This window comes from Aulonocara sp. 'chitande type north' Nkhata Bay, linkage group LG20 (genome assembly GCF_057382095.1).
Source record: "Aulonocara sp. 'chitande type north' Nkhata Bay isolate Kocher_YH1m ecotype deep benthic linkage group LG20, A_spYH_male_GT1.1, whole genome shotgun sequence".
NCBI lineage: Eukaryota > Metazoa > Chordata > Actinopteri > Cichliformes > Cichlidae > Aulonocara > Aulonocara sp. 'chitande type north' Nkhata Bay.
In genome coordinates, this window is record NC_141363.1 from 11,722,417 (window position 1) to 11,740,270 (window position 17,854).

Sequence of the window (17,854 nt, forward strand, 5' to 3'; positions counted from 1 at the left end):
TAGTGAGTCTGCATTATGAGCCTGATGAATAATGTTGTCAAGAGTTTGTATATAGACTTGATGTTATTGTAGCTTTGTGCTGCGTTTACTGCATTTATCATAATGTTGTTTGACTCTTCAGTGAGAGTTTAGGGTATTTTCTTCCAGATTGCGCTCTAGTCATTTACTTGTAATCGCAGTTGTTCGTATTGATGAGACATTATGATCTTTATTTGTGGGCTCTCTCTCATTGTTGGTGTTGTGCCCTTTGCGTCACAGCTGGTTGTGTTAGACAACCCCCTTTCTTTCCATCATCACCAACTCTGTGCTCATATGGGATTGTCTGATGGTTGGCTTTTTCTTTCTAATTTTGTAGGATCTTTACCTCACAGTACCAAGTTGATGATGACTTTGAAGTAAAACAGAAAGGCCCCAGTCAGGCACCTTCTTGCTGGGAGGTGACACCATGCAATCATGTGTGCACATAAAATCATCATCTCGATGTAGTTATAGGTCAGTGCTCCAGAAATTGCCGTGAGTTAAATACGCCACGCAGCAGTTTCTCTTGGGTCAGAATGTGATCACTCGAGTGAGGAACCGATTTCATCTTCAGGTTTAGGAATTGCCGAATCTGGCTCCCATAAATAATAATAATAATAATAATAATCATGGATTGCATTTATATAGCGCTTTTCGGGAACCCTCAAAGCGCTTTACAATTCCACTATTCATTCACTCTCACATTCACACACTGGTGGAGGCAAGCTACAGTTGTAGCCACAGCTGCCCTGGGGCCCACATAAAGCCAGTGAAACTGTGTCTTTTGAAAAAACACTGAAGATTATGCTTTACTCATTGGCTGTTTTACATTTAATAAATCTACAAATCATTTGAAATGGAGTGCAGGGAGGAGATATGTCTACGCCGACAAGACAAAACACAATCTTTTAAGGTCTTGCCCTTGCATTTGAAAAGTCAACAGCATCAGCGGCTTTGGGTTTGCCTTTTGTGGGAGTTTTCATTCTTTGGGATCTTATTTCTGGCTGCTGTCTGATCTAAACCCAACTAAAAATCCTTCAGAACAAGAGTCTGCCAGTTTGGAGGGAAATATAAGCACCACAACTGGAGTAGGACTTTTTGAAGTGCTGATATTAAATTTAATGTGACCCACTTTAGACAGATTTCAAGCATCTGTTTAATAGAATATCAGTGATATACGTCACTCTTTTTCTTTACGGGGTGAACGGATTACTGGTGCAGTCTGAATTTGCGTAAACGTATTACCATATCAGCTGAATAACTCAGCATTGCCTGTTAAAAGGCTTTTTGGTCAATATGTTTGTTGTAATAAACAATATGTCCAAAACAGGATTAATGACATTGATCTTAACCCAGTTGACAGATTTTTGAATAACAGTGCTAAACACAATGTGGGTGGATCTTAATATACCCTATGTTATCTGTTAGAAGTAACAAAAGATGTAAAAATGTTTTTCTTGCTCGTAGTGGGTTTTACTTTAAACTCTTGGATTATTTCTCTGAGTATGATAAAACTCTCAGAACACGACTTGGTGGTTGTGCATCATAAACGGTCTGGATATTGTGAATTTCTCTAATAATGCACATCTGTCTTCGGTCACACGCCTCGTGTGTGGAAAATGCAGATCTCCACTCGTCTGATCCAGTCATGTGTCTCAGAATGACCTTGGACAGTATGGTAATGGTTTTACCAGTTTGTTCTCCAGCTAAATAGACTGTGACCAGAACTGGAGGTCGTATATCTGTTGGCGAATTTGATTTGTTAGGGTCACTGTCTGAAACACTAGTATCTCGGACCACTTTTTTTTTTTTTGTAGGGTTCTGGGAGTTGACTGTCTAGTTCCATCTCCTCACCTGACTTTAAATTAGACCAGTCAGATCTTTACAGAACACAACAGTCATAAAGGTGATGAAACGCTTCATGTCCCCTTGGGAGTTGCTATATTTTTTACATGCTATTAGGAATAGTTAACAGTTCCTATTCGTCCCATTCACCTGAATTATTACACTACTCTTGCTTCACTTGGCTACACTAATGCCTGTTTGTTTGCCGATAAAATACAGATTGTTATCATTTATCACCATTGTGAATCTTGACTTGGTGAATACTGAAATATTAAAAAACTAACTTTTAGTCCTCGGCGTCTAAGGGGAGACATTCAAGCAGCTGAAACAGTAGCAAAAGGCTGAATACCACACATTTGTATTCTCAGGTGCCTTGTAAAATTTAATAGCCCCGCAAAGATAAATGGACGACGAGAGCTGCTTTGTATTCCCTATTACAAAAATATTAATGGAACTAATGCACTAATAAAACCCCCAAACCCTGTGATCTTTTATTCTCAGCAACTCTCACACGGCTCCTTGTGCTCTTGGGTCTATTAGGAATGGAAACTGGTACATATTTTACTGGTGATGGCAGTGCCTAGGTGCTGAATGTTACTTTATGTTGTGACAAAATTTTGATCATTTTTTGGAAGAACTTTAAGTATTAGGTTTCCTACTGTCTCCAGCAAATCTAAGATCTCATTAAGCTGAATGAGGGGACTTACTAAATGCTGAAGAGATTCCATCTTTTTCTTTTACCTTAATGGTAAAACCTTGACTAAAGCGCTAACTAGATCCTGCAGTCACTGCAGTTAATTTGAGCAATTTATTGCATCTGACTGAAAGTTGTACAACAGGCTGAAATCATATTATGTGATTACGACGAAAGAATGTCCTCATCAGATTTACATTTGGCAAATTACTAAATATTTCTAGGGTTTAAGCATGGCCACTCACAACTGTCACATTCATCAACTGCTCCATCAGTATGACTGAAGGAGAGATGGCACAAAACCTGAGAAAGATTCTTGCATTATTATTTTTTAATTTTATAGTTTATATGTTTATATAGTTTATATGACAGCATCATTCAAACTAACCAACCTCACTCTCCTCTTTTTGTAGCTGACTATAGCACCAGTGAAATGCTGGTGAACATGGGTAACCTGCCCCTGGATGAGTTTTACCCTGCTGTGGCAATCGTCACTTTGATGCGCATCCTGAGAGACCCATCACTCTCCAACCACCACACTATGGTAGTCCAGGCGGTCACCTTCATCTTCAAATCTTTGGGCCTAAAGTGCGTCCAGTTCCTGCCTCAGGTCATGCCCACTTTTCTCAATGTCATCCGGGTGTGTGATGCCAGTATCCGAGAGGTAAGCTGTTGTGTGGATTAAGAGGAAAGAGACTGCCTGACAGATTCATTATGGCATTTCTCTTATTTTGTCAGCTGTTCACAAAGCAAATCTTAGACTCTGTCTTCTGTCTTCCTCCAGTTCCTCTTTCAGCAGATGGGAATGGTCGTGTGCTTTGTGAAGATTCACATCCGTCCCTATATGGATGACATCTTCACCCTCATCAGAGTGAGTAACTGTTTCAACCCAATCTCTAAACACTCATTATGCAGCCCTTCTTTATTTTCCTTTGAGTTAGGCTGACAGCTAAGAACTCTTAATTGCACTCAGTTGTGCTTTCTGCTTTCCTCATTAGAAGTAATGTGTTTAAGGCCTCTGCATGAAGTCTTGCCCCATGTCACACAGCAGTATGCATTGTGTGTAGTGAGGTACTTAACAAGATTAAAGAAACTGTGAGTCAGAGAAAATAAGAAGTTATGTATATTTAGAGATGTTCTTTTTACTCTTCCTTTTATTATCACTCACTGTTCACCTTCTAACTGTAGCACTGCATGTGGCTCCGATGTACGTTTCCACTCACGTTATTCAAATAATATTTAGGAGAAAAACTGCCGATGACTCATGACGCTCACACTTATCCCATGATGTGGAACAACTGCTAAAGCCATAGCTCCTGCCTGCACTTGCACAAACACAATGTCAAGCACATAATCATTTAAAGAGTCACAAAATATCATATGACTGTCCTTGCGTCGGAATCTTGGTAACACTGTTACCAAAACTTTTGCAATGGCCGCAACTCCACCTGGTGGAAAGTAATTGAGAGAAGTAGACCACTGCGCCTCCAGTCCCTATGAGTTAATAAATGGCAAGTAAAACAAAGAATCTATTCATTTTTGCTCCAGTCCTGCTCTTGCATCCAGATGAGGGGGCTGGAATAGCCATTCAGGACGTACTCTCACTTCCTCTCTAGTTAGCAGCCACAAGCAGGGAAAGCAGGAAGTTGGGGGTTGCTTGAGACCTCTCGTCCCTGACAAAACGCCTTTGCCAAATCTCACAGCTGAAGCCCATTGACTGATTGATATATTGTGTGACTTCAGGTCTTTTCTACTCCAGCTATTAATATTTTTAATGTGCACAGTGGTCAAACCTAGATTTTCCAAAACACTGTCAAAATCCACGCAGAGGCATGATGTAAGTCCCAGCTGACAGGAAACTGTCTCCATTCCTTGCCATCCAGTATTGTGACCCCTGCTTTGTGTCTCTAGCACGTGAACGTTTTGCATTTCCAGAGGGAACACTGATCCAGGCATTTGTCTCCCACTCAGCTTATTGATAAAGCACATTTTGACCTACTTCTGTATAGCTACACAAAAACTTTAGCATTACAATACAGCAATACAATTCCTTTTTCTTTCACACTGTTGCTCCTCCTGTCCCAATTTTTTGGTAATATTTTGCTGTCATTAAATTGCAAAAAGAGCCAACCAAATCAAACACACAGTGGTCTTTGCACTGTGTTCATCTAAATGAGTTATAAAATATTTGACTTGTGTTTTTGTTTTTATTTACATTTTACAAAGCATCAAAACTTCTTTTAGGTGGATGTTTAGTACTGTAGTACAGTATTTCTTTAATTTATGTTGTTATTACATACTATTAGTATTAGAAAGCGTTGGCATTTGATTGTCTAAGAGTAATTTGAATTTCTATAATGTGTGTTTGAATATACTCTCCATTAGGGCTTTATCAGAATGTACAATCTTTTAACTTATGTTGGCTTTGATAATAATGAGCAAAAATGGGTGTCAAGTTAATGTAATGAATACCAACATGTCATTATCTGTGTCTTAGGAATACTGGACACCAAACAACCCCATGCAGAACACCATCATCCTCCTGATTGAGCAGATTGTGGTGGCGCTTGGTGGAGAGTTCAAGCTCTATCTCCCTCAGCTCATTCCACACATGCTACGTGTCTTCATGCATGACAACAGCACCGGGCGCAGTGTTACCATCAAGGTGAGTTCACTGCGGTGCGATTGCAGACGACATGCGATGTCAGTATCTGATTTGCCAGTAATAGACTAAAGCTGTGTAGTTCATTGGGTCTCATATTTTTATGAGCTTACAGTTACTGTGCATACACTGAAGGGTAGCGGAGTGTCCAACAGCTGGAATTAATAACACAGAAGAGAAAAAAGTCAGCTGGAGATAGATTTTCAGTGTTTTTATTTCACAAAAAGCTTTTAATTACTTTTCCAATTCTGCAAAAGTTGTTTAGATTCTGGATCACAAACCAATATATTGTTTTTGCTTTTCTTTGGCATCTTCGAGAACATTTTTCAGGTTTGTGTCTGAAATCACGTGCAGCTTACCGTGCCAGAATTATAGGCCGCGGCATTGCCCATGACTCATAGATGTTTAAAATGTCAGAGCTGTAGTTGAGATTACATTTTGGTACGAGGGATTATGATTTAGTAGTTGGAGCAAGAGAATGTACTGTTTTCTTATGTTAATGTTGCCATGAATGCTTGCTCTGCAGAGTGCAGAGCTGTTGGTGAAATAAAAATTAAATTGAGTACCCTTAATTATAAAAACAGACCAAAATGCCTGCTGTGGTGCCTTGGGCATCGTTATCAGAGAAATGGTGGTTTGTGTACTTGTTAATCCCTCCATTGGAGCTCTGCATTCTCTAACTGGCAGTCCAGAGCTTATTTCCAGCGCTGTCGCTGTCGCTTTCCTTTTTTTTTCCTTTTTTTTTGTTTAAATGAAAGCAGTTTTGTATTCTATCCCAGTTTCATCTACACTCTAAACTACAGGTGATTAGAAAACCTGTAACAGTTTAAGAGACTATTAAGTAGGGCTGGGTATCGTCACTGATTTCTAGAATCGATTCAATCCCGATTCACAAGGTCCCGAATTGATTCGATCCACGATTCGATTTAATTCGATTAGATTCAATTCGATTTGAATCTGGGAACTTTTGACAGTCAGAAATATTATAATTCAGATCAGTACATTTACATATTTTTGTATCTATAAAAAGGAAGCTGACACACGCAAGACTTTATCATTTACTGTCTTAGCTGTTTGGTTGTTGAAATTTTGTGAGATTTCACCAGAGATTCTGGCATTTCGGGCAAAATAAATTTATATTAAAAAAATCGATTCAGGATTTTAATGAATCGATTTTACGTTATCCAAGCCAGAATCGATTTTAATCGATAAATTGATTATAAAAACCCACCCCTACTATTAAGTATTTTGTCATACATATTTTTTTCCGTTTGTAAATGTGGGAATGTGTTCACGAACCTGCTGACCGTCGAATAGAGAGTAAACTGTGGGTGACCCAGATGATCAATAGGATGTATGTATTCTGATTGGTGATTGTTTACTCAAAAATACATATGTAAGAAAAGAAAGTCTACAGTGAAATTGAAAGGCCAACTCACAGAATGCAGACACTGGTAGCTGTATTTGCATATATTTATTTACAATGTCAATGAATCTTTTTGATGCTTACAGGGGGAATAACATTTTTGTGTAAACTGGAAGCTATGATGATGTCAACCAGAGACATTCTCCTGGGAAATCTAATTTGTAGCGCTTCACTGCGTTTCTAACTCAGTATTTGGAGAATATTTCTCCTACCTTAATGTCTGCCATTTTCTCGTCTGCTTAAGAAGCTCAGAAGATTCTGAAAAGTCTCACGTACTCCCTTTACGACTGTTATGTTTTAAGAACTTTTATCTCTATCTTGATCTCATCTTAAGAATGTGAGAGTAAATTCTTAAAAAAACAAAAAAAACCTAACGTTTTATCACTACGTACTACTATTGGTCTTCTATATCACAATATAATGTTGGTCATACTTATGAAGTATTGCTTTTCTTGTTAATTATATAACAGAGTTGATTAATCCCGCACTTTGCTAAGTGTCTGTTTCACCATTGTGCTCATTATTGTATCAGTTATTAGCAGGCTTTTGATTCCTGAGGATTACTGCTGAGCAGTAACAAATTATTTAATTTTTAGTAACATCATTGTAACATTATTACTTTCTCCTGTAGTGACTTTTGTAATGTCCGAAAGAGCCATTTCTGAAGGCTGTAGTTACTAACGCAGTTCTGGGTAACTTGCCCAGCACAGATGAGGATAAACTTTGTGAGCTTTTTATGTAGAACAGGAAAGTACCCTAATAAATCTCAGTTATAATAAAGCAAAAAGGGTGCTGGAAAGATTTTTTTAATTTAAAAAAGTATGATCATGCTTAGTTTAACTGAAGTAAGTCAAAAGATTTAAAGTTAAACTCTGTAACTGAATAAAATCAGTGGTTAAAGCCAGCTGCTTTATTAAGACTAACTGGTTGATCATGATTAATCAGAATCAGAATCAGAATACTTTATTGATCCCTGGGGGAAATTATTTTTTGTTACAGTGCTCCATTTTAAACCAACATTAAGACAAGACAGACAATACGCTAACTAAGAATAGTACAATATATACATATATATACATACATACATACATAAGTCACTTATAAATAAATATTTGGAAAAGAAACATGTGTAGTTGTAGCAGCAAACAGTGTGTTAAGTGGATGCGTTGTACAGGGAGATGGCCACAGGCAGGAATGATTTCCTGTGTCGTTCAGTGGTGCTTTTCGGTAATCTCAGTCTCTCACTGAACGAGCTCCTGTGACTGACCAACATGTCATGGAGTGGGTGGGAGGTGTTATCCAACATTGTCTTTATCTTGGACAGCATCCGCCTCTCCGACACCAACTTGAGGGAGTCCAGCTCCATCCCCACAACATTAGTTTGGTATTATGCAAGATATTGTGATGTAATTAGTAAACAGAATAATTAAGTAAACTCTTGAGATATCATGCATTTGTTGGAAAGACATTGTATTTGTATTTCTTGTCCCTTTGGACTCCTTGAGAAATGACATTTTCTAAATATTGGTGTTTTTTGTTATAAACAAAAGCGAATAATACATTTTCTTTCAGAAGAAAGAAACTTGAGAAGTGTGTGATTGCACGAGTGGTGTCGTCAGTAATAAAAACCAAATGCCAACCAAAAGCAAAATGGATGTCTAGAGGATAGCGCGCCAGCAACTGATCTATAGGAAACTTTTTTTTGGAGGAGGATTGGCACACCGGGCCAAAGTTTTGCCAGTGCTGCTGATTATCATCAGCCACACTTCCCCTCAAGTGCTTTAAAGAGCAGCCACGCAAACCAGCAGGGAGAACCGTCACAGACAAAGGGCCCTCTTTGGCCCGATTCATTTTTGTGTCTGACACCCTCCCACGCACGATTTGAACCCTGTGTGGAATTACATGCTGAGGGTTCTCTTAACTTGGGGGCAGGGAAGAAATACAGCAGCAGGCTTTGGGATCCCTTCACCTTTCTCCAAATGAATTTCAGCATCTCTGGTGATTTATGCTGCTATCAGATAGGAAAAGAGTGCCACAGTGAAGGAAAGTGTTGTGCAGAATTTATAGCATAAGACAACATGAGAGAAATATTAAGACAGAATAATTATGTTGTTTCACTTATTGTATATTCATAATTATCAAAGCCCTAAAATCTTCATTAATAATACCATTTTAGGGCAGTGCAGAAAGCTTTCTTTCATAGACTCCCTGATACGCATTCATACTCTCAAGGAAACACTAACTAGTAATTTACCATTACATTTCTTGTAATGTTACAAGAAATTGATAATACCTTGGTAATAGCAGTCTGAACAGGCTGTTTGCAGTTTTCTCTTCTTTTAGCGACACACTAACTTTTAGATTTCAGGCTGACGTCTACCAGCAGCTCAAACCATAGAAATGTATAATGATGACCTGGTTAAAAGTTGTGCTCAACACATGCTGTGTCCTTAAAAAAATGGATCTGAAAACATGAAGATATAAGGATCCTGTAAGACAGAATAATGAAAGTTTAGTGTCAAAAATTAGCAATGGCCACAAAAAAACCTCCATTATGAATGTCTCAGTGTAGCATGACCCTGAATCTGTGTTTTGTAATAGATTTCTTTGCGAGTTGCACTGAGTCAAAGTAAAACTTGTCATAAATCTAGTGGAGAAACTATATTAACTAGACTGAAAAGGGCCTGTGTCAGAATGACGAGATGACTTTATTTTGCTAGCATTAGTTTAGGTTTAATAATTTAAGCTCACATCACTTTACACTCATACTGAAAGTACAGGAGCTCAACCTTCAGTTGATTTATTGGGGTGGTGTTTTATGTTTGTGGCTTCCATCAATATCCATCAGGACCTTTTGAGGTCTAAGCCACTTGCTCGTAATACAGCAGTTCAAAGACAGCACGGACCTATAAGTAACACACTCTCCTGTTTCAGCAGCGGCAGCCAGTAGTTGTCAGGGTTTTCCCTCAAACCCTAAATCACGATTTACGGGGAGACCACAAACACAGAATCGTGCGGAGCACAGTCATCTAGTCTTCTCTTCTCTGGTGCTGTTTAGTTTCAAAGTCTGTAGTATAGTATAATTCAGCAGCCCACAATCTGGATTGTCTGTAACTCAGGTCTGTGTCTGGAGCCTGATCTTTAGCGCAGCATGGGGGTCATGAAATGAGGGGAGTGGGAATCAGATTTCCCGCTTGTCTACAGAAGAGGTGAAGAAAAACATACTTCCATCATTTCAAGAAGCCTTCTCCCCTGAGCTCCACCCCCACCCTTCTAGGCTCACACATGCACACAGTTGTACACCTCCAACTCAACTTCCTGCTGTCTCGCCGTGTGCACTTTAGACATGGGGTTGGAGAGTGGGGGGAAAAGCAGAGGCGGTCATGGTATGTATTGGGGGGCTGGGGTATTTTTGATGCTTTCAATAGACGTCATCCTTTAAGACCACCATGTAGCCACCAAGCCTGTGTGCACATGCGCCACACAGCACCATGTTTACTGTTACCTTAAGGCACTGTGAGGCTTTCTCAAAAAATGCCATTTAGTTAATGTTGGAATTTGTATGCAGTAAACATGGCTGTACTCACTAATAATAGAAGATATACAGTCATTGGTGAAATGTAGATTAATAATCTAAAATTGACAAAAAGCCCCACGCAGAGGTACGTCATGAAACTTAACATCAATTTTAAGGAAGGTAAAATTGATGTTTAAAACCCCCCCCCAAAACCCACTAATGTAATGTTCATATTTTACTTTATGATTTGCATCCTGTGAAGGCACAGATTCATGCTCACTTATTCGCTAACAGCTATACACAGATTTCCTGGACGGCTGGCTCGTGTGCCAGCACCTTGCTGAAATAAAATGCCATTCGACTTTCCCTTCAGAGCTCCTGAAGAAAACCATTTACAAGCTCATTAAAGCCACTCATGTTTAAGTGCTGCAGTATGTGGAATTAAGGAATGTGTGCTCTCCTTTTCAGCTACTCAATGCCATCCAGCTATTTGGTGCCAACCTAGATGACTACCTCCACTTGTTGCTGCCTCCCATTGTCAAGCTCTTTGATGCCCCTGATGTGCCCCTGCAGGCGCGCAAGTAAACGCTACACCCGTAGCTTTAGTGAGGAATCTAGTGTGATAATAAAAGTCATTCTCACTTAATTTTGCAAATAAAAATGTATTTAGCATCAATCTGATGTCACCACAGAAATGGGAAATTAAAATTAGACCATCACTGTGGTTAAAAGAGAGGAAAAAAGAACAAAGCTAAACATTTTTATGTGTATGTTTTTTATTAAAGAATCCATCTGGCAGCGATGTCAGATTTTTCACATGACTTCTTGGCTATCGGAGCAGGCTGTGTATCCAAGTCTGTGTCCTACAAACATTTCAGTAAAGCTGAGCATCCTTTGTTTTTCCTCTGTGGCTCAGGGTTGCCTTGGAGACACTGGACCGACTGACAGAGTCCCTGGACTTCACAGACTACGCTTCACGCATTATCCACCCGATCGTTCGGACACTTGACACCACTCCAGAGCTGCGTTCCACTTCCATGGACACCCTGTCCTCACTCGTATTCCAGTTGGGCAAGAAGGTAACCAGAGCTGTCCCCCGGGCTGTCTTTTAGATGTAGATACTATTAACTGTACTTTTCCAGTCTTCCTACTGTTGGCTTCACATGCACTGCCCCCCCTAGTTTTATTACTTCCTGCCAGACTGCTGATGTCATTGACCATTACGCAGCATGGGGTGGTGTTTACAGGAGCGGATGAGGTCACATTTACCCCTGCCTGTCCTCTCAAGCTTTTCCCTCCCTTATCCCTCAAACCCCGTGTCGTTAATGTGTAGGGGAAGCTTTTGATCTGAGGTTCATGAAGGTTAGAAACAAGTGCAAGACACCCAGTTATTTACTTTATGGTGAAGGGAAAGCGGTCTCCAGACACACATACACCCTTATGTTTATCCTTCCTCTCTCCTCTTATTTTCAGTACCAGATCTTCATCCCCATGGTGAATAAAGTGATGCTAAAGCACAGGATCAACCACCAGCGTTACGACATACTCATATGTCGGATTGTCAAGGTATGGCTCGCCAGTAAATCCAGATTATTACTACACATTTTTCACACATGTCTCGTAGATTATCTGTGAGCTGCCAGTCTTTTATTTCATAACCTCACAGGGCACAAGGTGGTCTGGCAATAAATTACATAAGTATAAATAAACATTTCATATTCAGTGCACCATAAGCAAGTCATTACCATGTCTTGTTTATCAACAGTCCCTCAGGAAGGAAATGCACTTCTACTTTCATAAAACGTGTTTTGGGGCCCAGCTCAACAGTTTGAATGTGTGTGGCCCGCATGTGTGTGGCCTGCATGTGTTTGTTTATGTTTGTTTTTGTGCCTATCAGGGCTATACTCTGGCAGAGGAGGAAGAAGACCCTCTAATTTTCCAGCATCGCCAGGTTCGTGGTAACCAAGGTGACGCTTTGGTCAGCGGACCAGTAGAGGCGGGGCCTATGAAGAAGCTCCACGTCAGCACTACTGCACTCCAGAAGGTTGGAAGGAACAGTTGGCATTTTTTTCCCCCCATGATTAAAGACACGCACACGTCCAATGTTTATATCGGTGGCAGTGTTGCAGGTGTTTCATTTGTGTACAGCAAGCAGTGCTGAAAGCCGTAGTTCAATTGTGGTCAGGATGTATGAGTCAACAAACTGGTGATAAATTAATGGAACAACGTCGTCATATGAGCAGAACACCACAATCAGTGCATATATTTGACTGCAGAAAACAAAGGATTACCTGCTGATTTGATGATAGTTTACAGAGTGGTGTCAGACTGGCCTGTGGACCGATAAATTACACAGCGCTCTTCACTACCATCATCAAGATAATAATAAAAAAAAATCTCACAGTTTACATTATAGTCAGATTATCCCATACACATTACATGTGAAAACTTTGCGTCCACATATTTGTTCTGAAATTGATGATTTCTGACACTGGAAAGGCTTGGGGAGCTGCCAGGAAGGTGTCCAAAGATGATTGGCTGGAGTGGCTGAGGCGCTTGAGTGTTGTCCTGCTCAAAGAGTCATCCTCCCCAGCTCTGCGCTCGTGCTGGTCACTGGCTCAGACCTACATCCCTCTTGCCAGGTAAATGCAAACATAATTCCTTATGAAGCATGTACATAAAATCTGAAGCTCTGTCTTTGCATAGAGTTTTGGGCAGTCACTACTGCCAAAACATTCTCAGTTATCAGTAGTGCAAAACTGGTCAAACTTGACAATGTCAAAGGTGACTGTATGTAGCTGTATGAAAAGCAGAGTTACTAAAATGCTAAAAAAAAAAAAAAGCTGTGTAAAATCACAAATACCTGTTTATTCTGTGATCATTTTTACAACTTTTAGAATGATCTCGCTACTGCAAAATACTTGAATATTTTAATGTTGTTTTAATGGCAATATGTTGTTTTTGTTGACCCCAGAGACTTGTTCAATGCAGCTTTCCTCTCATGTTGGTCTGAGCTGAGTGAGGACCAGCAGGATGAGCTGATCCGCAGCATTGAGTTGGCACTCACATCTCAAGACATTGCTGAGGTCACACAGACTTTGCTCAACTTGGCAGAGTTCATGGAGCACAGCGATAAGGTTAGCAGTGACCTGATAACCTAATTAAACTAATAGCTGTGCTATTGTTTAGACATACATGTTTTTAGTGTCCCTGCAGATGTGAACGGACTCTCAAACAGCATTTTCAAAACTAAATTCTAATCCTCAAAGTTTTTATATTAGCCAGAGTATTTTTTTCTTCATCAATCAGGTTTTGCTTTGTTAAAGATTGTAATAAAAATGTCTCTCAAAAATCAAAGTAGGTTTAATGTTTTTAACTCTTGCTCAAATAATTAGTCGTATTCTTAATTTGATTTTAAATGTTTATAGCGTCAGTGTATATCGGTCTAAATTGAGAAGTATAAATGGAAATTCATCTGTTTTAAATTAATCCACAACACAAAGTGTGAAAAATAAATGCTTTTGCAGTCCCACTGCACATGTGTTTATGATGTTGAGATAATATTCTTCTCACAGCATTTTAGAACTTAATTTTCATTGTTAAAATAATACAGATATTTTATTTGGTTAACTTAATTATTTCTGCCATCAACATCACAAAATTTAATTCGCTTTTTATCAGTTTATGTCTCTTCCAGAAAAGATAAGCACTGCAGCAGATATAGATGTGGAGACATCTGTTATTATGCTGTTATTTGTTCATCTACTTATTTGCACAGTCGCATGCAGCATTATATAACAGTAAGAAAAAGATTAACTCCAGAAACACGGAAATGTGTTAACCTTTTGATAAAATAGGAACTTTAAACTTGGCATAATAATAATGATGCTGTTACATTAAGGACTGTGAATGTTGTGGTTGGGCTGTGATTTCAGTTTCAATATGCTCCTCGGCAACGAGCCCACCGTCGAAGAATGATGTATTCTTCATAGTTAGATAAGCAGAGCCAGTGTAATGATTGTCATTTAGAGTTATTTATTATGTACAATTTCCTTTTCCAGGGCCCTCTGCCCCTCAGAGACGATAACGGCATTGTGCTGCTCGGTGAGAGAGCTGCCAAATGCCGTGCCTATGCCAAGGCACTGCATTACAAAGAGCTGGAGTTTCAGAAGGGACCAACCCCCCTTATCCTGGAGTCTCTTATCAGGTAGGAGGTGTGAAAAAGCTCAGAAATGAATGTGTTATTTTTATGAATAACAGCCACAGCTTACCTGAATAGGGTAATTAAAAAAGCATGTCATGGTCCACTTAACTTTTTTGTTTGTGTAATTTAACAGGTCCTCAGCCCAGTAGGTTATCGCTTAGAACAAACATTACACCACCCTCGAGGAGTCAGTTTTTCAATCTAATAAATAAAGAAAAAATATATTAAGCATATCCTCCTCTCCCACAAGCCTTTGATATCTTCTGTCAACTTTTCCATCCCCTTTTCTCATCTTTCTTTATTTCTACGCCTTTGGCATTGCATGGAAAAATCTGTTTTGCAGGCATCTAATTGGAAGCTTGCCTCCTTTTCATCTGTGAGTGTCTGGACTTGTGTTTCTCTGGGGCCTGTTTTCAATTTCTCAGAAGCCTTGATCATGATGAATGATGGAAGCCGGCACTCTGGTGTTTTCAATATCCCCATCTGGTTCTCACCTCTCCAGGATTTCCCATAAAAGATCTAGACGCTAGTGTGCTGAAAGCACTGCGAAAACCTCTTTTTACTGAGTCGCGGCTGTATTAGGGGAAAAATATGTTTCATATCTGATGCATACTTTTTGATGACAAGGAGTTTTGTCATAGCCGTTTCGGTGCCTGAGTCATTGTGTTTGTAAGTGACATTGGAACTGATCATTTCATTCTTTCATATGGATATTCAGTTAAAATAGTTAGTTTATGGTAATACATCTGTGACCGCTACAAATGATGTGTGAGGGATTTTTAGAAAATCCACAGAATTAATTTGTGGTTTGACTATGTTCTTAGTAGGCACAGAAGTATCGAATATAGCCAGGAAACTTGTCACATTTTCCCCTTTATTCCTAACAAGAGAGGAATGCTGCTAATTTAGCAATTTGCATTTATTTGTAGAAGTCTATCATGCAGTGTTAATATATGTGAATCATGTGATAGTCTTTGTTTCGGATTTGTTAATATTATGTATTAAAAAATATTGAATTTGTCATTATTTGGTAGAATGGGGTAAAAGAAAGCTGTGTATCTTGGAGATAAGTGCTTAATAAGTGCTAATACATATACATTTGGTTGATCTGTCATAGTTGTAACAGTAGGGGCCAGGCATTGTTGCATCTAAACCATGTGTTGGTAATTTTTCTGTAGCCTTAGTGTTATGGGTACCATGGAAATGCTTGGAAATTGAGTCTTGAATAAAACGTAGCATGTTGTTGAGATGCACAAAAGACTGCACGATGTTAGGTAAAATATCATCTTATGATACCCAGCCAGTGTGGCTTTTGTTTGTTAATACCAGCTGCAGTAGCTTAGCTTAGCTGGGTTTGTTTTTACCTTGTGAGTCTGCGTGCGTATCGTGTGTCTTATAGGGGGCACAACCATGACACTGGTTTAGAGTACTTTGACAGGTGTTTATACGGTATGTTTGTCTGTCCGGATTTCTGCAGACAGATTGTGTCAGCATAATAGTTAGAGTTTACAAATACATTTGGGGTGACTCTTGAGCAATAAGTACTCATGTAACAATGAAGTAATTCTTAAATAATTGTCATATTGTAGATGGTACTGCATTATATCCCTGAGTCAGGTATATTGACAGGGATAATGCATTTGATCCCCCTGCAAGATGGTCTAGTTTTTTTTTTGTCTTTTTTTTTCTTCCACTGGGAAGTTTTGATGGACTTGGATTAGGATAAAGAGATGTCATCATCATCTCAGGTTGGTAACTTTTAATCTACCTGTGTTGTCTCTCCCTGCGCTTTCACCCTCTTGGGTTATGGTCCAACCAAGGCAATAGTAATAAAAGTATCGAGTATAATGCACAACTCCAATTCCAGAATGTCGGGATGCTATGTAAAGTCTCACGAAAACAGAATGCTGTGAGTTGCAAATCTCACAAACCCTTATTTTATTTGTAATGGAACATAGAAAACATATCAAATCTTTTGAGACATTTTACTGTTTGATTAAAAATCTTAGCTTGTTTTTAATTTGATAAACATGTCTCAAAGTTGTGATGGGAGCGACAACAGGCTGGAAAAGTAAGAGTTACTAGAGCAAAAGAGGTGGGGGAATATTTTGCAGCTAATGAGTTTAATTGGTAACAGGTCAGTGGCATGAATCTTGGAGAGGCAAAGTTCCTCAGAATTAAAGATGGGCAGAGGTTTAACAATCTGCAAAAAACAAACAGTTTCTATGAATTATAGAACAATTTGAGATTTGTCTTCCTTGAGGTGAAATTATAAAGACCAATCTCATCATTTCCAGTAGAAATGATCCAGAGAACATGGAGAAAACTGTGCACAAGGGACAAAACTGAAAATCAATATTCTGTGATGGAAATCACTGTATGGGCTCAGGCCCAGAAATCATTCTCTGTGATCACAGTCCACCTGATCCACAAATGCAGGTTAAAGCTGCAATAATGAAGAAAAGAAACAATATGTGAACATGATCCAGAAACTATGTCTTCTCTGGGTCAAAGCTCATTTAGAATTCAAAAGCCTGCATCTCTGATGATATGGGAGCGCAATAATGTTTAGGAAACTGGCAACTTGCACATTTGGAAAGGCAAATCAACACTGAGAGGTGCATACAGGATTTAGAGCAACATATGCTCCCATCCAGACAACAGATTTTTCAGGAAAGACCTTATATATTTCAGCAAGACAGTGCTAAACCACATACAGGAGATCCTACAATAGTATGGCTTCATAGTTGAAGAGTCCAAGTGCTGAACTGGCCTGACTGCAGTCCACACCTTTCACCAATTAAAAACAGTTTGGAGCATCATGATATTTATAAGTGAGACATGAGTGAGACTACATGTCTCGCCTAAGAGTCCAGAAACTTGACTGGTTAAAAGAAGAGGGATTTTACACAGTGGTAAACATAGCTGTGCCCCAACTTTTGAGACATTTTACTGCCATCACATTCAAAAGATGAAAACACAGCTTTTCCAAAGGTAGTATTTATTGCACAATCCCTATATTTCAATTGAGAAGTACACAATGAAATGCCTGTAGTTCTACCTTAACATAAAATCTGCATTTCAGGTAAAAAATAAATAGAAAAAATCGAGTGAAATCTTGCTGAACGAGCTGTCTTCATTAAATATTAAACAACACTTTTGGCAGACCTGTCACTGAAGTTTAAATCCCCTAGGAAAATAGGAAAAAAATCTATTTATTGAAGCGACTTTCTTAAATAGAACGTGCTAAACATTAGAATTCCTCCTAGAGCAACAATGTTTATGTCAATAGTAACTGGCCTCTTATTGTGGTATAGTTCACCACTGTTTAAGGTTATCTTTTGTGGTGGAGCCACATGCTTAAACACATTCTAACCCTTAAAATAGATAGACCTTGTTTGTTTTAAGCGACCTTTATTCTAGTATGGCCATTTCATTTGAAGGGAAAAGATAAATGTCCAGGTTTAATTAGATGTTTACCCTGACGA

At 39.0% G+C, this 17,854-nt stretch overlaps 1 protein-coding gene across 3 annotated transcripts in view; it reads left to right on the plus strand.

Annotated features, from left to right (window-relative positions):
• mtor (mechanistic target of rapamycin kinase) overlaps window positions 1-17,854 on the plus strand; it is a 76,113-nt gene that overhangs the window by 9,840 nt on the left and 48,419 nt on the right. For all 3 annotated transcript variants that reach the window (XM_086276199.1, XM_086276198.1, XM_086276200.1), the window contains 10 exons: window positions 2,971-3,221; window positions 3,342-3,428; window positions 5,055-5,222; window positions 10,631-10,743; window positions 11,079-11,241; window positions 11,636-11,728; window positions 12,060-12,206; window positions 12,662-12,804; window positions 13,137-13,299; window positions 14,224-14,369. In XM_086276199.1, the coding sequence (XP_086132325.1) occupies window positions 2,971-3,221; window positions 3,342-3,428; window positions 5,055-5,222; window positions 10,631-10,743; window positions 11,079-11,241; window positions 11,636-11,728; window positions 12,060-12,206; window positions 12,662-12,804; window positions 13,137-13,299; window positions 14,224-14,369 (1,474 nt within the window). The remainder of the gene's footprint in view (window positions 1-2,970; window positions 3,222-3,341; window positions 3,429-5,054; window positions 5,223-10,630; window positions 10,744-11,078; window positions 11,242-11,635; window positions 11,729-12,059; window positions 12,207-12,661; window positions 12,805-13,136; window positions 13,300-14,223; window positions 14,370-17,854) is intronic.